At 40.8% G+C, this 27,785-nt stretch overlaps 1 protein-coding gene across 1 annotated transcript; it reads left to right on the top strand.

Moving 5' to 3' along the window:
- LOC124116045 (excitatory amino acid transporter-like) lies at positions 1–26,054 on the top strand. Its single transcript, XM_046477259.2, has 12 exons — positions 1–116; positions 2,424–2,701; positions 10,543–10,617; positions 11,243–11,365; positions 12,627–12,711; positions 13,039–13,081; positions 18,678–18,801; positions 19,671–19,797; positions 20,517–20,750; positions 21,573–21,770; positions 23,110–23,244; positions 25,271–26,054. Exons 1-12 carry the CDS (start codon positions 46–48, stop codon positions 25,473–25,475), a joined length of 1,698 nt encoding a protein of 565 aa, XP_046333215.1. The 5' UTR covers positions 1–45; the 3' UTR covers positions 25,476–26,054.
- The last annotated feature ends 1,731 nt before the right edge of the window (positions 26,055–27,785 follow it).

Below are 27,785 nucleotides of genomic sequence, written 5' to 3'. Positions count from 1 at the left end.
CGGGATAATGTGTTATTATAACCTGTACTCGAATGTCAACAATCAATGGGCAGCAATAAGGTCAGCAATGAGGTTTTCACTGGGCACAGACTCTGTCGTCGTTGTCCATTAACACAGTAAGTATCATTTACAGATAAGGTTTCACATGAAACTCACAGTGCAGAGTTCACCAGCCAGAATTCAGTCCGATTATGACCGTTGGTCTGTTTGCATCACACCCACACCAACCCGTGAAGATCCGGGGTAGAATAGGTTTTCAGCAACCAATGCTTGCCGTAAAAGGCGACCCTGCTTGCCGTAAGAGGCGACTAATGGGATCGAGTGGTCAGGCTCGCTGACTTGGTTCATGCGTGTCATCGTATACGAATTGCGTGTTATCGATGCTCATGATATCAATCATTGGATTGTCTGGCCCAGACTCGATTATTTACAGACCGCCGTCATATAGCTGGAATACTGCTGAGTGCGGCGTTAAACAATCAACCAACCAACCAACGTTACTCACCTAGTTCACAACAAGCAAACAAACAAACAAAACACACCCACACCACAAACGTCCCTATAACAGTGCCAAAATCTTGAACGCGACGTTAAACGCCATTTCACGTTGTTGGGTATCACCAAGCGGTAAACGTCTGACATAAGGGACCTGAGTCATTTGACCTGTGATATAAGGTGACACATTTTGTGCTTTACGAGTTAGACGTAAGGAGCTACAATCAGGAAATAAATACATTATGTATGCCCGACTGCTCTATCTATAGTGGCTAAGAAATAGAGGATTCATCACGAGTGTTTTTTGATATGGGAAATATCAACCGAGTCTTAGTTAATCGGTATTTGACAAGCCTTTGGCGAGGCAAATACCGATTAACGGGACGAGGTTGATATTTCCCATATTAAAAAACACGAGTGATGAATTCTATTTATCATTTTCACATTTTTGCTTCCAAATTAAGGAATAATTGCATTAAACATTAACATCAGCAACTTGTCGAAATCTTACGTATAGATCGTGTGTAGTGATACATGTTTTCCATAGCCATGTAAACCAGAATAAACAATTCGCTGAGAAAAAAAGTTCCTCGGATTATTTTAAACAAAATACTTGAACAGACTTTTGCAGAATAATTGAAACTTTAATAACGGTAACAACAACGATTCTGTGTAATCTGATTATATCTCTGGTGTAACTTCACTTATAATATATAGTTTCAAATCAAACCGCTCGCTCTTCCGGTTATCTAATTTGCATATCTAATTTGCATACTTATGTCATTGGGGTATGACATACATGTTTTTATGTCATAAGCTTATGTCATGGATAAATGCTTAAGTTAAATGATAAACATAAGTAATATACAACCACACAAAACAAAGTATCTGTTACTATAAATAGTATTTGATATTGTATGTAGTACCCCTTTTCAACCCGTACATGTTACCGTAAATGCTAAACATCATTATTTGTTTCCTTGGAACAGATCGATCAAAACAACTTATTTTAAATAACATGGAATATATATTGAGCTTTTCTTAATAAGGATCAGAATTTATGGATGTCAAATTCTTTTATTATGAGGAACATAACGTTTCGGGTATCTGCTTACTCCTTCATCATGTGAATGGATGCTATGAGCCAGAGAGCAAATATATGTACATGTAACAACAAAAGTAAAAAGATAACAAAAGGTGGAAACTTAATAAGGGAAGCCTACACATATTTGGCACAGATTGGTGACCAGCAATGGACAATGGAAGCCAACGCGTTACAGTTATTGGCGTTGATAGTTATGGACATTAACTGCAAGTCAAGTACCAATAACAAACTGAGGTAGAATCGTAGGAGGTTCTGCATTGCAGAAAGTATCTGTTTTCTGAAACTGGAATTCAGACAATAAGACTAAACGTATTAACACCTTAATATTACCGAGGGGAGATAAAATAATTAACTCCGGTTTTGTGTTTATGTTTTCTGAGTAGCCAAAGCTGAGACCATGCGAATGGACATGTCAACCTTGATAACCCAATAAGATAAAATGTCACGTGCAGTTATATTTTGTGTTTGAATTAATAATATACATGTTGTTCAGCATATCCCTAAAATTGTCTGAAAAGAGAGAGTTTAAATTCGATGCATAATATATAACTCTTTCTCTATTCAAACCCAAACTATATTGTTAGCTGGATTTCTGGATGTCCTGCAAAATAATAATAACAATAAAATAAATTCCATCCCTCATAGTTAAAACGTTTTTAACACATTCCCGTTCGTTCAAATATCCAAACTAACGGGACCGACAGGTAGGACTTCCTTGACCATATGACTGCTCCCAACTGCTAGAGTCACGTGATATAACGCATTGTTCACAACAACACATTGTGGACGTACCACCAGTTGACTTGTCCTTGTCCTGTTCCAGATGTGGGTTTATCGTAACAGTTCCAATCGGGTTGTATAAACTGAAGCATGTACGACTCAACATGACCTACTCTTGCGACATTTCTGAGGATCTACCCGGGCGTAGTGGTACCCCGACCCTGGTCATGGCAGAGAAAACGAGGTCCTCTGGGCGGTGCTTTAGGGTGATCAGAAGCAATCTGCTTGTCATCCTCACATTCGTTGGGGTAACAGTCGGTTTTGTTATAGGATACTGCGTCCGTCTTGCAACTCCCTCACAAGATGCCCTTATATGGATCGGTAAGTTGTCATGTTATTGTCAATTTAAATAATTAGTGTGAATGATTTTGTATAAACGGTTTTGACGAATGGTTTCATTTCCGTGTGAATGTAAAACATATATATCCTTTACTTGTTTATTGATTTGTGTGTTGTGGTGTTCGTCTTAACCTCCGAAACGTGACGGTGGCTTGGAGATGTGTGTCTGCAAATTGCAGGTGTACAAGTCTCAGCAGCACTCTCTGTATATTTTGACCCGTGAGGATCAGGGTTAGAATAGGTCTTCAGCAACCCATGCTTGCCGTAAAAGGCGACAATGCTTGTTGTAAGAGGCGACTAACGTGATCGGATGGTCAGGCTCGCTGACTTTGTTGATGCATGTCACCGAATCCCAATTGCGCGGATCGATGCTCACGATGTCTATCACTGGATTGTCTGGTCCAGATTCGATTATTTACAGACCGCCATCATATAGCTGGAATATTGCTGAGTGCGGCGTTAAACAACAAACTAACAAACAAATTCTGAATATCCTAATTAATTCTTGAATTATATCCAATATTCATCTGCATTTACAATTTGTAATACACCTAATCTATCACGTGCATATGACGGGAAATGCAGATTATTATGTGAAATGTCATTCCCACTTTCGTGAGACTCATAAAAATTAAGTGTTTCTGGGGCACTTGTATCTCACAAGTGGAGAGGTAGGTAGAATTTAAATATACTGAACCGCAAAAGAAACGTCACCATGGATAGATGTATGAGAAACTTTATTTGTCCAAAACTGTAAACATACTTTTAGACATAATAAAAAGATTAAACTTGCCACAAATGTGATGAAGTCTATTTTCTTCCATAAAGTATATCAACACAACACAACGCAGCGTGCACATTGAACTCGGCTGTTCAATACAAAATCAGTTGTCAAGCATGGATAACACAGTCTACCTCGTACGACGCGGATAATTTAAAAAATATAATTGACTGGAGCGCCGATGCTCGATAAATTAAACGTTTCCTTCGTTTAGCCTAAACTAGTGAACGTTTCAATATACTATCAATAAAACACTGACCAGGAACCATTGTACATTTCAAATGCTCTCGAAATATTTTTAGATCCGAAAACTTTCCATTCATAATACAATAAAATACGTTTATAACGAACACCCTTATAACGAACTGTCGGATATTACGAACTTAATTTTTGGTCCCGGCCATTTGCTTCGTAGTTGTTGTATATGCTTATAACAAGCTACGGTGATAACGAACTAAATCAGTCGTCCATTTGAGTTCGTTTTAATAATCTTTATACTTAATATATCCACTATCTGTGATTGGACGGCATTAATTACTTGACAGATTATGACCTCAGTAACGCTAGGTCCATCAAACGACGTCGAACTAAACTACTCCTAGTTTCCTAAAGACATAAAATTGTGAGTATGTGAATGTTCTATGCCTCTTTTAGCAATATCCAGCTTTATAGTGAGTGAGTATGATTTTACGCCGCTTTTAGCAATATTCCAGCAATATCACGGCGGGGGACACCAGAAATGGGCTTCACACATTGTACCCATGTCGTGAATCGAACCCGGGTCTTCGGCGTGACGAGCAAACGCTTTAACCACTAGGCTACCCGACCGCCCCTCCAGCTCTATAACTGTGGTGAGTCAGGATCAAGCAAACCAGTCACCAAAGCAACGATCCACACGTTAAAAGCTTAACAAATTGAGGGCACAAGAGACATCAGCATAAAGTCGAGGAACGCCTCGTTCAAATATAGTCTAACTAGATTCATCGCCTGCGATAACACGGGTCTCGAGGTCGATAGAAGACACACACCCCCCTCAACTTTTTTTCCAGTGATGGAATGTAGGTCGGATAAAATTTCAACTAGCGAGAACACGAATATGTGTACGCACACTTGAAGACGTATGTGCATAAATGTGATTGGTTACGATAGAAAAATTGACGTGTGTTTATGAGAAAAATAAAAAAAATGTGTGATGGTATTTTTGTGTTGTTTTCTTCGAGTAAGACCGATCATTTGTACAAGTTTATGTAGCGTAGCCGTTAGTATTGTTTAGACTTTTGGGACTGCTGGGGCCATTAGAATAATTATCTACCCTCATGGGAGATGTTCTATGCCCCGTGGACCCCGTACGGACCCGGCACAGAATAGGTCCCCAGTCTATGTCCTAAGCGACGACTACCTTGAATCGGGAAGTCAGGTCGGTGACATGTTTGAGTGAGTGTGATCGTCATCCGACAGCATTGGACGAAATCAATCGCTTTTCAATCGGTTTGTCAGACTCTCTTATGTACAGGCCGCCGCCATATAGCTGAAATATTGCGGCGTTAAGTGACATTCACTCACTGGTTTTGGTTGTGCAACATAATTCAATTAAACATTATTTGTTGTCCACCGCTCAAGGTACCGGTGGACAATGAATTTATCCCACCGCACACCTAATTATATTGCAGGTAGGTCCTATGCATGCGTCGTGTGTAGTTAGGGAGCTGCACAATCCGCGGATTACGCAAAACAACTGCCCCATACCCAGGAACCGCAACTGGTGTCTTCCCAGGTGACCGACCCCTTAATCCCCAGATTTAAGTAATCGGGATAAGGCACGCTTCATTGCGTTATCTAATAGAATGAACAACGACTGAAATATTATAATGTAAACACCTTCGGGGCATTTGTTGACATGATAACGTACTGGAAGTACACTTCTAAAATACCATACTTTATCGAGTGGATACACAATATGAAAATGTACAGATCACACTGGTTCAATAACAACGAACCTACCTCTTCCAACAGATCCCGATACCCGTGCTCGTGGGTTTCACCGAAGTGTTAAATGTCTGAGACCTGCATCACTTCGGGCTTTCCTCCCACATTAAGCTGACACGCCGCGATATGACTGGAATACTGTTAAAAGCGGCGTTAAACCCTACTCACTCACTCACTCACTCACACTCCAACAGATCCCAGACACTGACTTTTGTTGAGCAGCAATGACATCGTGTACAGTCTGTTCATAGTCACTTCTTGTGAAAACGGAGAATGTCTTGATGATCAGATTCTCAACTTGTATTTTATCCTCCATCGCGAGGCTACTTTCAAACGATTACGAACCGCTCTAATTATGAATCACTATCTGAACCTGTAAGGACCGCCTCCGTGGTCTAGTGGTTGAGCGTCCGCCCGGAGAGCGGAGGGTCCGGGACTCGATCCCTGGCTGCGTCATACCAAAAGACGTTAAAAGATGATACTTGTTGTTACCCTGTCTGGCGCGCGGCATTAAGGGGCTAAAAAAAGGAGTGGTTGGCTCGGAGTCAGTATACTGTGTCTGAGTGGGGTATTCATGTTAAACTGCGGCATGGTATCTCAGTGGGCGAGCACTATAAATCGGCATCAGTCCGGACTAGTACAAGCAGCCACACACACACAAGTTCAATAATCTTACACGTTGAACCCCACTTCACTTCACCTAAACCTGTAAGCGTTACTTGCCCACACCAAGGGATAACTCAGATTACTTCATTGTCCAATCCAGGTGAATGAGCAAACCTCATTGCGTTTGGACGGGGCTTGGTCAAAGCGTCGCCTATTCTTGGGGATTACGCAAATCGTTTGCGGGTGGTATGTTGCAAATGTAATGCCAACAGTTCGACAATTCGAGCGGGAAACATAAGTACCTTCCATGTGAGCGGGGTACATTGAAAGAAATAAAATGGGTCTTAGTCGATCAGAAACCGACGTGTCGTGCTATAACTTTTTGCTGTAAGATTTTGTGGCATTAAACCTTTTTATGTTTTATGCTTCGATTGTTACCTTCTGGCTGCTGCACAACACCCACGGAACATTACACTGTATATAAGACATTGAGACTATCTACTGTAGTCCACCCACATCACATTACACTGTATATTGGACACCTTCAGACTATCTACTGTAGTTCGCTCACAAAACGTTACACTGTATATTGGACACCTTCAGACTATCTACTGTAGTCCACCCACGGAACATTACACTGTATATAAGACATTGAGACTATCTACTGTAGTCCACCCACATCACATTACACTGTATATTGGACACCTTCAGACTATCTACTGTAGTTCGCTCACAAAACGTTACACTGTATATTGGACACCTTCAGACTATCTACTGTAGTCCACCCACGGAACATTACACTGTATATAAGACATTGAGACTATCTACTGTAGTCCACCCACATCACATTACACTGTATATTGGACACCTTCAGACTATCTACTGTAGTTCGCTCACAAAACGTTACACTGTATATTGGACACCTTCAGACTATCTACTGTAGTCCACCCACGGAACATTACACTGTATATAAGACATTGAGACTATCTACTGTAGTCCACCCACATCACATTACACTGTATATTGGACACCTTCAGACTATCTACTGTAGTTCGCTCACAAAACGTTACACTGTATATAAGACACCTTCAGACTATCTACTGTAGTCCACCCACGGAACATTACACTGTATATAAGACATTGAGACTATCTACTGTAGTCCACCCACATCACATTACACTGTATATTGGACACCTTCAGACTATCTACTGTAGTTCGCTCACAAAACGTTACACTGTATATTGGACACCTTCAGACTATCTACTGTAGTCCACCCACAGAAAAATTCACTGTATATAAGACACCTTCAGACTATCTACTGTAGTCCACCCACAGAGCATTACACTGTATATAAGACATTCAGACTATCTACTGTAGTCCACCCACATCACATTACACTGTATATTGGACACTTTCAGACTATCTACTGTAGTTCGCTCACAAAACATTACACTGTATATAAGACACCTTCAGACTATCTACTGTAGTCCAACCACAGAACCTGAAACTGTATATTGGACACCTTCAGACTATCTACTGTAGTCTACCCACAGAACATTTCACTGTATATAAGACACCTTCAGACTATCTACTGTAGTCCAACCACAGAACCTGAAACTGTATATTGGACACATTCAGACTATCTACTGTAGTCCACCCACATAACATTAAACTGTATATAGGTCACATTCAGACTATCTACTGCAGTCTACCCACAGAGCATTACACTGTTTATTGGACACCTTCAGACTATTTACTGTAGTGCACCCACAGAACATTAAACTATATATTGGACACCTTCAGACTATCTACTGTAGTCCACACACAGAACATTACAGTATATATTGGACACCTTCAGACTATCTACTGTAGTCCACACACAGAACACTTATGTCATATATGGGACACGGATTGGCTGCTGTAGAACATCCAACACTAACAAAAGACAAAACAGAAATCACCATGTTTATTGTATAGGCAATACGCTAGATAGTCTAAAATTATCTCGTTTTAATTTGATACAGCTTATTACCCTTTAAACCGTTTCATCAGACAAAAGGTAGGGTTCTACAAAGAAAGCAGATATGTTCGAATTGATTTCCATTCACAATGAGATCAATAGTCTTGCATCATTGTGAACAGTGTGTGGGTGCTTCTGTCACTTTCTCGCTTGCTCAGTGTTTAGCTCACCTAACAGAAACTATACAAGTACCAAATACCATAAACCTGCCACTTTCTCGCTTTCTCAGTGTTTAGCTCACCTAACTGAAACTACACCAAATACCATAAACCTTACCCAAAGTCCTGTGAACATAATCGAAAACATATCGAGTTACTAAGAGTTAGTGACAAGTGAAGTTGTGATACATAATAAATCTACTAGGTCAAAGTTATTCGCTTTAAAGATATATCGAGTTAAAAGAGTCAGATGTAACGAGGTCTGTATATCATTTCTTAATACACACGTATTTGCCTTAAGTCAGCTCTGAAACCGGATATCGCCATTAACATAAGTTATCCACATCATCATATATCTTGCTTATTCAGGGAGCACGTTGGCGCTGCAATTCGCGATGGGTTCGAATCCCGGTTCACCCCAATTATGTTTTAAGGTTTGTCAGCACCATGCTTGTGGGTTTCACCTAAATGGTAAACGTCTGAAGCCTTCACTGCTTAGGGGTGTCCTCAAACATTAAGCTGACACACGGTGATATAACTGGAATACTGTTCAAAGCGGTATTAAACTTAGCTAAGTCAGTCTCCCTTGCTGAATCATTTGAGTGGATTATGTTTACAGGTACACCCTGGTTATGGAAACTCACAGCATTTAGTCCTCTAGGAACGGAGACGACAATATCTGATATAAAACTCACTGACCCACATCCACTACTCTAGTACTTCTAGTGATAAAACAGCCAAATTGTATTTGTATATAGATGTCATATATCAATACAAGAGTCAAAGTGTTTGGCATTTATGGATAAGCATTGGACAAGGTCAGGGTCATCATTTATTTGTGCATGGGTGTAACGATTATTTAACTTGAATGAGTGAGTGAGTAAGTGAGAGAGTGGGAAAGGATGGGGGGGGGGGGGGGGGGGGGGGGGTATTTTAGGTTGTGTGGTACGAGCACATGTGTGTAATTTCATTATAAAGTGACTGGAAGTGTGTGCATCAATCTGATTGTTTCACAAAAGTGGCTAAATTAGGTCAGATACGGGAGAGGGAGGGGGACTAAGCAAAGTTATGGGTCTATGAAAATCAGGTAAATTTTCATTGTCAGCTTGAGAGAAATACCATTAGTCACACATTCATGAACACAACACGTCTAGAAACTTGGAAACCACCTCCGTTGTCTGGTAGTAGAGCGTCCACCCGGAGAGCGGAAAGTTCGGGTTCAATCCTGGTCGCGTCATACCAAAAGACATTAAATGATGGTACTTGTTGTTGCCCTGGATCGGGCTCTGGAGTAAGGGCTAAAACAATAACTTGTCGGCTCGGAGTCAGTATACTGTGTCTGAGTGGGGTATTCATGTAAAACTGCGGCATGGTATTTCAGTGTGCTGGCACTATAAAAACGGCATTAGTCCTGACTAGTACAAGCAGCCACAGACACACGTGCATACACGTAGCTATGTAAGTGCAATAACCCATTTCACCTCACCTCACCTTTAAAAACATGGCGGGATACGAACCTGCAATCTCTCAATTTCTATCCTTGAGTCCTTCACTCAACCAGCTGCATCGGCGACTGTTGTCGTTATGATCGCAAATGTCAATTTGCCTTGTCACCATTAACTAAGCTTGGTTTATTTGTACATTAAACATGTTTAAACGTTTCAATTCTAATGCGTGAAACGGTTTGAGGGGGATCGTCAACTGATGCTCTCTGCTTTTAGCTGTTTAAGTAGAGCTGTTCGTCTTTGATTAATGAGAACGGATTATAACATCAAACTTTTTTTTAAATTTATGATTAAAATTAACAACAGCTCATCCCCGTTGAACCAAAAACTATCCGTACTTCGATAAAAGCGGAGTGCTGATATTAGACATTGCCGCGGACAAGGGTAATTTCGAGTCCGTTATGTTAAGTCGTAACTGACGTTCTTCAAGTTTGTTTGGTATTCACGGCGTGTCAGCTCGATGTGGGAGGAAATCCCCGAAATGACGCAGGTCTTTGACGTTTACCATTTTGATGAAATCCACGAGCACGGGTTGGAGCCGACAAACCTAGAGCCATAATAAGTGTGAATCTTGAATTAGAACCCACGATCATAGGTTTCTGGCACGCCTCAGCCACCTGTGCCCCTAATGACAGTTTAGCGTTGTTGTTAAAATTGAATATGTTTTAAAGTTTAAATTGCATAATAATATACAGTTCCTGTGTGTTTATTTTCCCATTATTGTGTTGTAATAATGGTGAGAGATTGTCAACGTCATATGTTCCCAGGGTTGCCGGGGGAGATGTACATGAGGATGCTGAAGATGATGATCCTACCCCTCATCATATGCAGCGTCATCGCAGGTTCGTACCTCAAAACAGACAGAGAGGTAGTATAGTGGTTAAAGCGTTCCCTAGGCACACCCAAGCCCCGGGTTCCATTGCCCACATGGTACACGAGAAGCACTTTCTGGCGTCCCCTAGCTGTAATGTTGCTGGAATATTGCTAAAAGTGGCATAAAACGTACCTTACTCACTCTATCGAAAACACGTCACACGGCAAAAAGACATAATGTATGAGTGACCTTGGTTCAGCGCCGCTGTGAGCTGTCCATCACAGAGTGTCAGTTAATGTAGCAGGAAGGCTCGAAGTGATGCAGGTCTCAGACGCTTAGCACTTTGTTGGTACACATAAGCACTACTGAAAGATCGAGGGTTTTAACTGACAAAAATCGGGAATTCGAACACCCACGATAAGTGGGTATGGCATATACATTGATAGGAAAGATCAACACGTACATAATGTTGAATAATGTTGCAATAATGTTGGAGAACATTTAATTTCTTCTCGTTGTGTTAAAAAAACAAACCCAAAATAGGATAATACTGGGCGCGAATCTCGGGCTTGTCATGGAGGAAAATGTGTTGTTTGTATGGACCACCAACCTTATGACCCAAATAAGTAAAAGAAGTTTTCTCGGCATTGCAGGTACAGCATCATTAGACCCAAAGTGTAACGGTAGAGTGAGTCTCATCTCTCTCTTCTACATCATCACCACCAACGCCATCCCTGCTCTCGTCTCCATCGCCATAACTATCGCCATCAAACCAGGTAAGAGGGGCGGTAGGGTAGTTAAGTGTTCACTCTCTGCACCACAACAAGTGTTCACATACTCTCTGTCCTGTGTTACCCGTGAAGATCCGGGATAGAATAGGTCTTAAGCCACCCATGCTTGCCGTAAAAGGCGACTTTGCTTGTCGTAAGTGGCGTATAACGGGATCGGGTGGTCAGACTCGCTGACGTGATGCATGTCATCGATCCCAATTGTGTGGATGGATGCTCATGATATCAGTCACTGGATTGTCAGGTCCAGACTCGATTATTTACAGACCGCCGTCATGTAGCTAGAATATTGCTGAGTGCGGCGTAAAACAACAAAGAAACCAACCAATAACCAACTCTATCCTGTTAAAGGCGGTAGGACAGCTGAGTGGTGAAATCGTTCGCTCGTCACGACATGGGTTCAATGCGTGAAGCCCATTGGTGCCCGTAATATTGATAAAAACGACGAAAACCCCTGATCTCTCACTTACTCAAACCAGGTAAGACAACATGGATACAATGATGAGACAGGATAAGACAATTGTAAAACCCATGTGACATGTATAGAAATATTTTGTAAAATCAAAGAAGATATTTGAAGTTTCAATTGACATATCGTCTGAACAATCTAAACAGTACGTAGTTTTCATTATATGTTATTATGGTTCTGCCCAATTGACTATTATAGTTAAATATAAAAACGTATACAAAATACATGGATGTTACTTGTTTATTGTAAGTGTGACCACAAAGAAGAAAAGAGTTATAAATTGAATATGCTATATCTCTGAGAAATAAAAATGATTGAAATGGTAAATATCAAGCGTAGAATGAAGTCAAAGCCGTTTTGTTTGTTATTGGTTGGAATGGTCTTGAATCACTATATCCTACCCTATTAACCAGCCCGTGAAGATCCGGGGTAAAATAGGTCTTCAGCAACCCAAAATTGCCGTAAATGGCGACTAGCGGGATCGGGTGGTCAGGCTCGCTGACTTGGTTGAAGCATGTCATCGATCCCAATTGCGTGGATTGATGCTCATGATGTCAGTCACTGGATTGTCTGGTCTAGACTCGATTATTTACAGACCGCCGCCATATAGCTGGAATATTGCTGAGTGCGGCGTTGAACAACAAACAAACAAACAAATAAACCATAGCATAAATACAAGACAAAAAACAGCTCTTTTATCGATGACCACATGCTTACAAGTTAATCATGGTGTAGCAATGTGACCTTTGACACACGACACACGTGCCTATTTTTTGCAAGGTAATGGCGTGGATCTTACTTCCGGCAGCGAGAAGACCATCACGCAGATAATGGAAACACAGGATATATTTGCCGACCTCATCAGGTAACTACCTGACCACCCGTGTCCACCCAGATCAAGTGATGTTAACCCGCAATGGGGTGAGTGAGTGAGTTAAAATTTAACGTCACATCGGCAATATTTCAGCCATATCGTGACGAATAACCCGCAATGGACGCAAACTAATGTCTAATGTCTTTGTCGCCGCGAATAGATGGAAGACTGTTGATGTGGCACTAAGCAATAATCACTCACTAGCCGGTAATGTTGTTTCGGGAGAGATCTTTGATTTGATTGGTCGAGGAATGCGCTCGACACACAAGCTCAATTCTACGATTCTTCTAGAGAATGTCATTTCTTCTCCACTTGCAGAAACCTATTTCCTGACAACATAGTCACAGCTTGTTTTAAACAGGTGAGATGTATTGCATCCAACGTGACTGACTAGTATTGTAAAAGACTTACTTTAGGAAATTGCCAGAAACACCAGTTTCTAAAAGGAATTTGAGGGTTAACGAAAAATAGTAACTTTCATAGATTTGTAACAAAACATATTAAAGAGGGATTCTTTGTCCCAAGTATATTTCGTTTAACCCGCATTCTGATTGGTTTGTTGTGTTTTCGCACATAACATATATTTTTAGGGGAACGTGTCTTTTTGCAGGTTAGGGGCAGGCCATTTGATTTTTAGGAGAGAGAGAGAGAGTGAGAGAGAGAGAGAGAGAGTTTTTACTACAGATGTAGGTGATTATGAAGGCAGAACAATGGAAATATCAGTATAATAAAGCATTTATAACATAATAAATATAGAATATTAGCAATAAACATGACATGTTTGTACTTACATCTACTTGAGGAATGTAATTTTCAATTTCTAAGATTGTGTATGATTGACATAAGCAGCACAACTTTGGATGTCAACTGACGAACAAAATAAACGTTACCAAACTGAAAGTTGGACACGTTGGGTCCAAACCCCGAATACTGTAACGAAATAGTTGAAAATCAATCGCCAAAACACAACCACACCAGTTTGCTGAGTAAAGCACGTGCTACATTACCCAGATCAGTGGAACTTGAGTTTGAAGTGAAACTTTGGCTGCACTTGCAGCATTCCAGCCTACCAAGATATGGATATAAAAACGATGTATTAGTAATTCACACCCAAACCGTTGGACTGTGACAAAAAAACATGATTAATGGTACTGACATAACAAGCCATTGGTATAATACATCAAGAAGCAACGCATGACCACGTTGTAAGGAGTTTGGGCCGTAGTCGAATGACTGTCACCAGGCTGGTGGTCCGTTACAGGCACACAGGATGGACGGGAGACAGGCAATACTTCATCGTCGACATCGTTGGTGAGGCGGCGGTATAACAATACCCCTGAACGTCGTGGAGCTTTTGTTCCCAAAAGCATGTTAAAAATATTGAAAGTCCAAGTACTCAGTAAAACGCATTTCTCCAATTACAAAGATCATTTTTTGCCTAAAATTCGTCAGAATTAGGACACACACACTTATATCATCACAAAATAGAAACAGGTGACACCAGACCCTGTTTATAAACAAAACGCACCCACTGGGAAATAATGTTCCAGACAGGTGCAGGAAATGTTTGAAGCCAATATCATTCTCCCCAGTTCTTCTGAATGGCACTCTCTCATTGTCATGGTTAAAAAACGTGATAGCTCTTACCGCTTTGTCGTAAATTATAGACGCCTCAATGCAGTTACCAAACCTATATTTTTTCTCTCTACCACCTCTGCCAAGATATTTAGTTGCTGGATTGTGCTAGTGGCTTTTGGAAAATACCACTCCATCCAGATGGATTAATTAATCCATTAATTAAATAAATTACACCCAATCGAATCTCCTACCTTTCGGCCTCATAAATGTTCCTACCGCATTTCTGGAGGCAATAAAGAAATTGATTGGCGTTTCATACTAATATATATAAACTAGTGTCCAAAAGAAACGATACCAACTTATTTTCAAAATTGTTTTTTACTAAGTGAATTGTCAAGTATGAAAACATGCCAATTCGTATTGCACATCCCAAACACAGCATAGTCGATAAAAAATACCGGGAACACGTGATCACTTCCGGGAAAAAACGTAAATTTCGTGAAAGTGACATTTCCCTCTCTAGCATGTTCTGCACGTGCAGAAAAACTGTATAAAACGGCTGATCAGACACGTTGATATCACAGCAACAAAAAGAACACAAGATATGCCACGTTTGACTGCCATCGAGAGAGAGAGAGCCGTTGGAATGGTCCAACAAGGAGCGTCACACGTCGACGTCGCCAGAAGGTTGAGCTGCGCACGCATCACTATCACCAGGTTGATGCAGCGGTTACGTCAGACCAGTCAGACGTCAGACAGGCCCAGGAGTGGAAGACCACGAGTAACCACGCCCCGTGAAGATCGTTACATCCGGGTATTACACCTGAGGAACCGCACCGTAACAGCGACGTCCACGGCGGCTACAGCACTGGGACACAGGATCAGTCGACAGACCGTCTACAGGAGACTACGGCAGTATGGTATCCGGCCACGTCATCCCTACCGCGGACCGCTCCTGACGCCTCGACACCGGAACAACAGACTGATCTGGGCCAGGCGAGTTCGACGTTGGCAACGGCGGGACTGGGCACGTGTTATGTTCTCTGATGAGAGCAGGTTCCTCATCTTCAGAAACGATGGACGGCAGCTTGTATACCGACGATTTGGTGAATCGGCCGTTTGGAGGTGGAGGGTTAATGGTTTGGGGTGGCATATGTGGTGACGTCAAAACGATGCTTGTCGTAATTCGTGGAAACCTGAATGCACAGCGTTATCTTGATGACATCCTACGGCCTGTTGTGGTGCCCTGTATTCAGCAACAACCTCGTGGACTCCTTTTCCAACATGACAATGCAAGGCCACACACAGCAAGATTGACACAGAACTTCCTTGCCAACGCCAACGTACAGGTTTTGCCATGGCCCGCATGTTCATCAGTCTGTAGGCGTGTTCTGGCATGTATTGATGCTCACGGTGGACATACCCGCTACTGACTGGACTTTGAGACGTATGGTGTGACATTTCCCGTTGTTTCTGTGATCAGTGCTCTAACGAAATGTTCATTTTTCGACCCCACCCATCTTTAAAGGCTTGTCATATTGGTTGTACAGATTTTATTGAAATGAAATTTTTGTACAGATGTTGTGAAAGGATTTCTCAAAAGAATAACACCAATCCTAAACTTCTGCATTGTTTCGTTTTTCTTTTATGTGGTATCGTTTCTTTTGGACACTAGTTTAGATGGCATAATATACTGAGTCAAATTAAAAACTTAACATTTTAAAAAGTAATCCCATATATGATATACAACGGATAAATGTAATTTATAAAAGTAATTTTTAATCATTAATGTCCAAAGACGGATTTTAATTAACGGTGGTAACCATAATTTGTTCCAAGCACCTACGGTATTCGGTAATAACATTAACATTTTAAATCATAAGTCCCAAGCATGAGAATCTGATGGCAGCGTTCAGTAGCGTGTATGGCCACCATGTGCGTTGACAACTGCCACACAACGCCTCCGCATGGACCTTGTGATGCTTGTGAACACATGATTGGGAAGACGACGCCATTGTTGCTGCAACATGGTGCCAAGATCTTGCAAATTCTGTGGTTGGTTCCGGAGAGTGCGCAGACTTCTGCCAAGAGCATCCCAGACGTGTTCGATGGGATTGAGGTCGGGAGACCTTGACGGCCAGTCCATGACGTTGACTCCCGCATTCTGAAGGAAATTCCTTGTCAAAATTGCTGTGTGGGGTCTGGCATTATCGTGTTGGAAGATCAAACAGGGTCCATGTGCTGCCATAAAAGGCAGAAGTTCTGGTGCCAGTACCTGGTCGCGGTAAGCAGCAGCGTTGAGGTTGCCACGGATGGCAAGAAGCCTGGAACGTGCATTGCCACAGAAAGCATCCAACACCATGACACTTCCGCCTCGAAATCTGTCAACTTCCTGTACACAACACTGGGCGTAACGTTCATGACGGCACCTCAACACCCTCGCCCTACCATCAGCAAATCGAAGATTAAATCGGGATTCATCACTGAAGACGACTTGATTCCAATTCCTCTGAGTCCATCGTAAGTGTCGCTGTGCCCACAATTGACGTTGACGTCTGTGTAATTGAGTCAGAATCGGCACTCAGTTTGCGCACTCAGTCTACCCCTAAACAGTTCATTTCTGGTTGATGTAGCCGTCAAAAATCGGTTACGGAGGTGACGTAAGACAATCTGACGATCCTCTGCATGTGACGTCACACGTGGTCGACCTGGCCGAGGGCGATTGGCGGTGGTACCCGTTTGCTGTAGACGCGTCTGTAAATCATAAACAGTCCGTCGACTACAACCCATCATCCTTGCAACTTCAGCTACGGACGTTCCCGTCTGCAACATGCCGATGGCACGTTCACGTTGCACATTTGAAAGGCGTGGCATGACAAATGGCCGTAAAGAGTTTTGTTACTTGTGTTTTTCTTTTTTGTTAATGACTGCTAACAAGTATGGCTGAAAACACGTGCGGTATTATGGCCACGTGACCAGTTGCACATGAAAAAACACTTTTGCCACTATAGTGCTGTGCACATGATTTTGATCGATTCACCTGCACAAAAACGGGTGTTATCTGAAGACAATACGTGGTCATTACTGTTTAAATACACAATAAGGGCCCACAATGATAACTAGTCAAAATGTTAAAATTTTAGGATTGTGAAGTTTTTAATTTGGTTCTGTATATTTTCTACAACGTATTTTGAACATTTGAATCACCTCAATGCAGTATTCCAAAAGATCGAAGAAGCGGGACTGACTCTAAAATCAAGCAAATATATTTTTGCGACAAAACTTGTCATCTACTCAGGGCATATCTTCAGCAAATTGGCATCCATGTCGATCCTTCAAAAATAGATTCAGTCACACAGATCCCACCCTTTAAAATGTCTATGATGTGTGTCATTTCTTAGATTTGTCCTCGTATTATCATAAATTCTAAGCAAACCTTTCTTGGATCGCCTCCCCTCTATAAAAACCTTCGGAAAAAAGACGCGTGTTTTCGAATGGTCCAACAATTGCCAACAGGCATTCGAAAAGTTAAAGCATGCCCTTACAACAGCCCCCATCCTTGCCATCCGACCAAAACAAACGCTTCATCCTCACAACTGATGCATCTCAAACTGCAATAGGGTACATTTCGGCCAACTTGATTGATGTCGATAATTCATGTCTTTTGTCCATACAAGTATCTTCCTTTACTGTGTTTAGGAACAAACAATTTTGATTGGTAACATTTCTTTTGCTCGTCAGTTGTTTCCAAGTAAGGGTATATGGTGCTTAATGGTAATTTCCCATTACAGTCAACAACTGTTATGGCCTCTTGAAATGGAAGATTTGAAATGATTATTAATAAATAAGGGTTACAGGCATACTGTCTCTCATGGTCATGCCCCTCTGTCAAAGATTATGGCTTTGCTGATGAAATATTCTGTATTGATGAGGATGACCATATTGTGGTCGAGACTATTGAGGATGAGTTATTTTTGTACAAGCAGATGGAGGCTGAGTTTTTTTATTTACACAAACTTATGAGCTGTGTTTTATAAAAAAAGCAACAACCTAGAAATCAAATGGTCTGCCCCTTACGTAAAGGTGCAAACGGTGACAAATGTATAGGAAGGGACGTAGAACTTTGACTTGCCTCTCCAAAACATTTTTGTCATTTCTTTTCCTTTCATTATACCTAATTTTTATAGAAAAGTTAATTTTTAACCACCGATCTTCTGATACTTGAAAGATATTTTAATGACTTAATACCTTATAAAAGGCCAAATCATTACAGCAACATTAAATGTTGTCACTAATGTTCGCAGTTCTTTTTCTCAGCCGTTGACGTTTTATATACTGAAATATGTATCATTATTCATATGACTCTTGGGATGTTTCAGGCTCAGACGAAGTATCTTGTAACAGAGAAGGTCGTCATGGTAAACGAGTCTGGCGACATCATCAACAACACCGTTGTCGACGTCGTGAAGACAGTTGGTTCTGCAGAGTCCACTAATGTATTAGGTGATGTGTTGTTTAGTGCACACTTGTACAAACTGACATTTGTTCATCGCTTATCTCGTTTTACAAATTCAAAACGATTTTTATAAACAATAAACTCGTCATCTCAGTCAAGATTCGTAGGGACCTAGCACTCTTTGAAAGAGGCGAGCAATTTTTTCAGGGTAGTCAGGCTCGGGTGATAGCATATTCATTGTACCCCATGTGGGATATCATATCAATCCCTGGTGTGTCTGGTCCAGACTCGATTATTTACAGGCCGTCGTTATGTGGTTAGAATATTGCTCAATGTTGCATCAAACAAACAAACGAAACCGTCTCACTTTAATTATAGTCAAAGGAAAAAGTATCATGTTCTTTTGTGGATTGATTCATACACTCTGAGTCTCAGATAAAAGAAATTACTTAACACTTAAATATTTTGTTGTGGGCATTGCATGATGTCATAGAGGTTTATCTACAAAAAAAACTTGTGTCAGTTGAGCAGATTGTTTGCTGTAATAAGTCAGTAAAACACGAAGGGGTCTGTGACCAGTGGAAAATGGACAATCTTGCTGAAGTCTCAAAATGGATAAAATGTCGAAAGAAAACGTGTAATACACGCAGTAATATCTACAGAAGCCAAATCACATTGACAGTGCAAAAACATGTCAGTGGGCCATACTACTAAAACATAAAAAACCCGCTGAAAATTATTATATAACATGTTGGAGAATAATGATTCAAATTTTGTATTTTTGTGCATTTTGATTGATGACTTTTTTAATGTTATTATTTACATGCTATTATAATACAACGAAAACTGCTCCTGTCTATATGGTTAGGTGATAAGTTACTTTTGCCTTTGAGTATAATCCTTTTCTCCCCCCTAGGTCTGGTCATCTGCTGCATGATATTCGGGATGGCCACCACAGCCTTGGGGGACGTTGGCAAACCTTTCTTCATCTTCTTCCACTCAACCAGTGAGATCATCATGAAAATACTGCGTTGGCTCATCTGGTAAGGAGACTGTTGGATCCGAAAATGGAACGTTTAAATAACAGTTGTATTCTTCTCATCCATCCATATTCAGTGTATTATATTTCTATCACATGATAACTACCCTGGGCCAATTCGACGCCAGAGCTTCTTGGAGAGTTATTTGATTGGACGTAATTTTTTTGCGTCACGTTATTCGAATTGGGCGTCGAGACGAAGTTACCTTAGCAAATGGGTCCAGGGTATTTATCCGAATAGAATGGAAACATTGTGCATTGTATATCAAGGATGGATAAATTGATTAATTTTCATGAATTGCATCCTTTGAAACTACTATTTGACCTATTTGACGTGACGTTTCAAGTATTAATAATATATACACATGTATATTGAGGGCTTTTTCGTTTTAGATTCTTTATTCCAATACGTAACTTTTCAATTATAATATATAATGTTTACAATAACAGACCTCTAACTGACCATTCATTCATTCATTCATTCATTCATTCAATCATCTCTTCATTTATTCACGTTCATGTAAGTACATTTAGTATATCTGCGTGTATGTTTCATATTGATCGTTGTAGGCGTGCTGAAAATATCATGACTGGAAGTTTGGGAAGCTTGATAGTTTCTTTCAATGTGGCTTTAATTATTGCTCGTTTGTTAATGGAATTGATTGAGTGATGAAATTAATGAACGAATCAATGACATGTACGTTAGCTGGCTCTGTGTTGAAGGTTCACGCCAGTTGGAGTGGCCAGTCTTATAGCAGAAGCACTAGCTCGAGCAGGGAATCTGTCCAGTACATTCCGATCTCTTGGCATGTTCGCTTTGGTGGTCTGTGTAGGGTTAGCCGTCTATCAGCTCATCGTCCAACCCATCCTGTTCTTCCTCGTCACAAGAATCAACCCGTATCGGCGTCTCATTACGTTTGGGAGACCATGGATGGTCACCTTTGCGACTGCTAGTTCGTATGTATCTTACGTTAGTGTCTTTTGATTTAACGTAAGCGTTTTTATCTATGTATAATTATCAATGTCTTCATCGACATGTGGCACCAGATGCCCAGTGTTTTACAGCACTTTGCTGATCGAGGGTTCGAATCCTAGATTGCCCGAGTATGATCCTTGGTCAGAACCATACCGTGCTCGTGGTAAACATCAAAGACCTGCAACAATTCGGGCTTTTGCCCGTCATCAAGCAAACATACAGTGATATAACTGCCACCAGCTTCTAAACAAGTGTGATTGTTCTAAAGTAGTTTAGATTGATTGACGACAATGTGTGTTCTCGAGTGAAATCAGGATTTGTCACAATGTCACAACTGACATTCGTTATTTTCAAGCAAAATGTTTAAACGTTGCCCAATATTTGTACTGTATAACCGAATACATAAATACAAATTTACTGTCATATATGAAAGATTGTTCCTGTACCACTGTGGGTGGTTCTTTTTGACAAATAAAAGATTGATGGGTCATGTGATGGCGCCTACTCACAAGAGATGCTCGGCTCAGGTCAACTTGATGCTTGGCTCAGTTACTGGTCGGTTCAGGTCACGTGGCAGTTCCCCTGTACTCAGGGCAATTGGTAGTACTCTTAGGCTCAGGTCAATTGACGATCCTCCTACAATTAAATCAATTGGTCGTCCTACACTAGAGTCAATTCGCAGTCCCGTGTGGCTCAAGTCAAAGGGCAGTTCAAACAAGTTTCATACATAGACGAACAAACATAGCTTTACCTGTGAATTTAAATTGTATAAGGAAGAATAAGTATTGACATTATGGTTTCAGTGCTATCGCTATCCCCGAGACGCTCACCATACTGGAAGGGAAGGAGAACAAAGTGGACAAGCGCATCGCCCGCTTCGTCGTTCCCTTCGCAGCCAGCATCAACAGGGATGGCAGTGTCGTCTACATCAGTGCTGCCTGCATATTCATCGGCCAGCTTACCAACGTCGATATGGACGCCACGAAGATTCTCCTTATATGGTGAGTTGAGTGGAAGAGTGGTGACTTGGATCAGAATGTTCTAGGCAGAATGTTTGTCTTGAGAGATGCCAACAGTATCACGCTAATCTTCATGGAGAGAAGTACTACATGCCTGACCCTAAATATCTTACGCTTATTTGCACAGTGATGTAGAGGAGAATGAGTTCCAAATGCCTCACACTTCTCTTGTTCCAAATGCCTCAAACTTCTCTTAATAGTGGTATGGAAACAGGATAGGTTCCAGCTGTCTCGCACTTCTCTTAATAGTGATACGGAAACAGAATAGGTTCAAACTGCCTAATACTGCTCTTAATAGTGATACGGAAACAGAATAGCTTCCATTTGCCCCATGCATATTTTTGTTGTGATTCGGAAACAGAATAGGTTCCAAATGCCTCACACTTCTGTCAATACTGATACAAAGGAGAATAAGTTCCAACTGCCTCACACTTCTCTTAATATTGATACGGAAACAGATTAGGTTCCAACTGCCTCATGCTACTCTCATTAGTGATACGAAAACAGAAAAGGTTCCAACTCCCTCACACTCTTCTCATTAGTGATACGGAAACAGAATAGGTTCCAACTGCCTCACACTTCTCTAAATAGTGATACGGAAACAGAATAGGTTCCAGCTGCCTCACACTTCTCTTAATAGTGATAAGAAAACAGAATAGGTTCCAACTGCTTCACACTTCTCTTAATAGTGATACGAAAACAGAATAGGTTCCAACTGCTTCACACTTCTCTTAATAGTGATACGAAAACAGAATAGGTTCCAACTGCCTCACACTTCTCTTAATAGTGATAAGAAAACAGAATAGGTTCCAACTGCTTCACACTTCTCTTAATAGTGATACGGAAACAGGATAGGTTCCAACTGCTTCACACTTCTCTTAATAGTGATACGAAAACAGAATAGGTTCCAACTGCCTCACACTTCTCTTAATAGTGATACGGAAACAGGATAGGTTCCAACTGCTTCACACTTATCTTAATAGTGATACGAAAACAGAATAGGTTCCAACTGCCTCACACTTCTCTTAATAGTGATACGGAAACAGAATAGGTTGCAACTGCCTCACACTTCTCTTAATAGTGATACGGAAACAGAATAGGTTCCAACTGCCTCACATTTGTCTTCATAGTGATACATGAGCAGGATAGTTCTCTCCACGGCTGACCCAAACGTCCTGTACAATAGAGCTTCCTGTTTCCTTCTGAACACAAATCATGGGGACGGGGTAGTATTAATTTATATGTGTATACACGTTCCTTGTAGTATCTCTCTGAACTAACGGGACTCCCAGGTCAAAGAGATTTTACTTTATCTTTCTAGGATGTTGACCCTCGTCATCTCTGTGGCCATCCCGTCTGTGCCCAGTGCTAGCATCGTGGCCGTACTCATCAACCTAACAGCTCTGGGCATCCCATCAGACAGTATCGGCCTTCTCTTTGCCTTGGAGTGGATTCTGTAAGTCTTGGCCCGTAGGGAATACGAAACGAAATATTTCCCCAGTACTGGTCTCCGTAGGATTCCGGGCCGGAGGAGGTTATCAGTAACCCATGCGTGTCTACGTGCGGATAGGTCCCAGTACCACAATGCTCGTCTCCGTTGGGAATTCGGGCCAGAATAGACCTTATTATCGCATGCCTGTCTCCGTGGGATTCCCGACTAGAATAGGTCTCCAGTATGCCCTTGCTTCTCACAGGGGATTACGGGGAGGAATAGGTGCCAGTAGCAAAGTTCAAGCTTATGAGCACAGGCCAGATAAACAAATATCTTAAATGGTCATCTAGAGATCTGGAATGGCTCAAACGTTACCTTCTTGAGTGCGTGAGTGAGTAGGTTTGGTTCAACGTTGCTTTGACCCGTATTTCAGTTATAACTTGGCGGGTCTGTTTAATCAGGGAGTGAAGCCGGGAGTGATGCAGGTCGTGGACGCATACGACTTTGGTGAAACCCACGAACAGATATTGTGCTGACAAACCAACCGTCATGATCATGGAGCACCTGGGAATCTAACTTGCGATCATACAATCCTGCCACGAATAAGGGTTACAACTCTTCATAGTGAGGTGTAGCGCTTTGGTTAACTGCCGTTTCCTTGTTTGTGCTTGGACGAGTAGGCTCCGGGGAAGTAAGAGGCTGGTAGCTCTATTAAAGTTCGCCATCAAACACTCATTGTTAGAACAGCTTATTCCCAAAACGAGGCTTGCATTTAGAGTATACAATATTAGAGTCACTGTTTTTTTACTACACATGTACTTATTGGTTGTTATAACACTACTGTCCTGTGCAGAAAAGTATTTGACCCGTGAAGATCCGGGGTAGAATAGGTTTGATTGTTTGTTTGTTTGTTGTTTAACGCCGCACTAAGCAATATTCCAGCTATATGACGGCGGTCTGTCAATAATCGAGTCTGGACCAGACAATCCACTGATCATAAGCAACGATCCAAGCAATTGGGATACGATGACATGCATCAACCAAGTCAGCAAGCCTGACCACCCGATCCCGTTAGTCGCCTCTTACGACAAGCAGAGTTGCCTTTTACGGCAAGCATGGGTTGCTTAAGACATATCCCACCCCGCAGTTATAATGACAGAAATAACCCGAAGTTTTGAAACGTTGGTGTGTTCGGTTGTAGCAGCCTGATATAGAGTGACAGTGGGTGGCGAAGTACAATTTTACTTCTACTTCTCTTAGCCAAGATTGAGCTGATGAAGTGTAACCGGGAACATGCGCAGAGGGCCTCAGACTGGTATTCCAAGATGACTGCGCCCACGAGTTGCGGTATCGTTTAAACGTGCCGTTTCCTCGATGATTTAACGGGCTAGTTGACATAGTTGTGAGAACATTAATACCAAAGTAAAACAGGTAACAACAGACAAAACTAATCTGAGAAGGAAAAGAAACTATACCTCTCAGCTGATTTTATCATATGTTTGAATTTTAATGGACGTTATCGACATTGTATCCAAATAATGAGCTGTTCTGGCACTTAGTCAACACTCAAAGGACTCTTCATCATGGTTTTATTTTTCAAAATATAATTTCTTTTAAAACTTTAATAATTAAAAAAGTTGCATAATACACAACTGTTGATGGATATTTTAGACATATTTTTTTGGAAAATCAATAAACATTTTTTCGGGACACAAATTCAGTCAAGTCTCGTTAATCCGGCACTCGTTAATCCGACACGAATGATTGGAACCGATGTACAACATTTCAAACAATGGTAGGGGTTCATTTCTTACCCCAATTTTCATTGAACCAGTATATTTTTACACAAAATTACCCAGCCACAGATTACTTTTTTCAAACTACAAGATATGGTGTTCGTTTCTAGGTTACAATATTAATATTAAAGTTCCAGCATTTGTTTTTACGATGCATGCTTGAAGAAAGTAATTACCCGCTTCTGCAGGCGATAAAAGCAAGATGAAAGATGCAGGTACATTGAAATATTCATTATTTCTTTTTTTCTCTTCAGGGATCGTCTGCGATCTGCATCGAATGCACTGAGTCATGCGTATTGTGCGATACTGACTCATCATTTCTGCAAGAGCGTGTTGACAGCGGCCGACACGAACCACGAGGGAACCGATACTATCGTAGATCCTTTGAATGAATACAATTTAAAAAGTCAAAATGTAACTTGCAACGATGGCAAAATGTTGGAATTAGATGATGTATGATGATGTACGGTCAGTTGTTCCGTGTACCAAACTAAATGGGATCATCCTCGATTATCAGAGGTAATGTAATTCTATTCATTATGAAAAATACCCTTGGCCCATTGGCTGCGGAGTACGATGACACACAATCAGCCAAGCCTCAAAGCCTGATCACACGAGCTATTTAGACGCCTCGTTCGAAAAGAATAGGTTTATTGGGACTTATTCTAATCTGGAATCTGATGTGCATTTCAATTTACAAAGGAGGGCGGTGTCCATAGTTTGTAAACAAGCCTATTTCAATATTCTGAGACAAGGGGGCAGTTGAAAGAAGTGACACTATTACACAGTACATTATACACACGACAGCTGTGCCCTTTTACCATATTTTGTTTGGGGCATAAAAAATGTTTACTATTCATATACAAATGACAACACCTGAGACACTTAAAATTCTAACAGAAAACACCAACTGTATTTTGACTTAAAGTTGATTTTATTAAATGTGATATATTTCAACCTAATACAAGTTAGCTGTATCAATTTGTATTTCCTATTTTGTTGATTCTCTTATCCGAATTGAATAAATAAATAAAACAATTCTTGTGTCGTCAATTTAGAAAAATGTATCCGAATAAATTTAATCGAAGATGGGTCATAGCTTTTGAGTGAGTGAGAATGATTCAATGCCACTTTGAACAATATTTTGGTTATATCAATTCGTGGGAGGAAAGCCTGCAGGATCAGCTTTCATTAAGTTATACATGTGATACGATTGATATTTTTCTCGAGTTACTTTCTATTGCAATATTATGACAGTACTTGGCCATTCTCTTTGAAATGTGGATATTTAGAGGCACTCTCACCAGTTCTCTATATGCCATGGAGTTGGAGGTTGACGATTTTAGCCCAGAAGCAAGCTTATGTAACTTTAAATGCGCACTCTCTATAACTTTAGAATACCAGAGCGTCCACCCGGAGAGCGAAAGGTCGGGTTCGACCCCGGCCTCGTCATGCCATAAGATGTTAAAAGATGGTACTTGTTGTTACCCTGCCTGGCGCTCGGCATTTAGGGGCTAAAACAAGGTCTGGTCGGCTCGGAGTCAGTATAATACGTCTCAGTAGGGTATTCATGTTAATCTGCGGCATTGTATCTCAGTGGTCTAGCACTATAAAATCGGCATTAGTCCCGACTAGTAAAAGCAGCCACATAATGGACATAAGTGCAATAATCTTGAACGCGATGTTAAACCTAACCCCTATATTTCAGACCCTTACAGTGGAGCAGGTGAAATCATGACTTCAAATGCTGTAATCAGACAATCGATTGGGAGGTTAATAGTTCTAGCTTTTTTCAGTAAACAGAATGAAGCCCTTTTAGCATTATCAACCAAGTTTTAACTACGCGAGAAAATGTTCCATTTTTTATTAAATTTGATGCCGTACCTGTACCTGAAGCATGGTTTATTATTCCTACAATTCAACTTCCCAAAACAACTGTTTTGGTCTTACATTTCCATTGCAAACAATAACCATAAAAGACAATCATTGACTTCTGAAGAGATGTAGGGTTATCTCCAAATGATCTAGCATCTGCATATAACAGAAGTAAGAACTGTAAACACATTACACAGCCGTCCTCATTATAGAACATGGTATACGAACTCCGCTGCATTGCTTTTTAAGCATGAAAGACTTCATTTCATTGAGAAAAATCTAAAAGAGCAGAGGGTACAAAGTCTCTCCTTGCCTTATTCCAGATTTACTGTCAAATCCCTCGTAAATCAATCAAGATGTCTTCTGGCAATTATACGCTTTAGCATGGTCCCCCATCTCATATAGCTGGGATATTTCTGAGTGCGGCATGAAACAACAAAGAAACCTACTATACCACTTGTCACTATGCTAAGCAAACAATTTTATCAAGAGTGACCTGCGGTTACTTAATTGGTAAAACTGTTTATAATAACTAACAATTTTTTTATACATTCCTTGAATTAAATTGTTCTATTTTATACTTAATTTTACAATATTTTCCATGGAGAAACTCTCAATGACATGTGGTCAGCTATTTATTACATTATGCATAGAACTCCTGGTTATAGTAACACTGCAATATGATTTCGGTTGGCATAGCATTGAAATTATGAATTAACCTTTTTTTTAAACTTTTAAAATCTCACCCTCGTGTCTTTTGATATCCACGAGTGTTGATATATTTGATATCAAAAGACACGAGGGTGAGATTTTATACATCATCCAACATCATTCTTCCACCTTTTTCAGTTTGTAGACAGTAATAAGCAGTGTCTCAAGTGTAAAATGTACTGG

Source organism: Haliotis rufescens, unplaced genomic scaffold (genome assembly GCF_023055435.1).
Source record: "Haliotis rufescens isolate VD_foot unplaced genomic scaffold, xgHalRufe1.0.p SCAF_6, whole genome shotgun sequence".
NCBI classification, from domain to species: domain Eukaryota; kingdom Metazoa; phylum Mollusca; class Gastropoda; order Lepetellida; family Haliotidae; genus Haliotis; species Haliotis rufescens.
The sequence above is the reverse complement of the archived record's forward strand: the minus strand, read 5'-3'. Positions and strand labels throughout refer to the sequence as shown.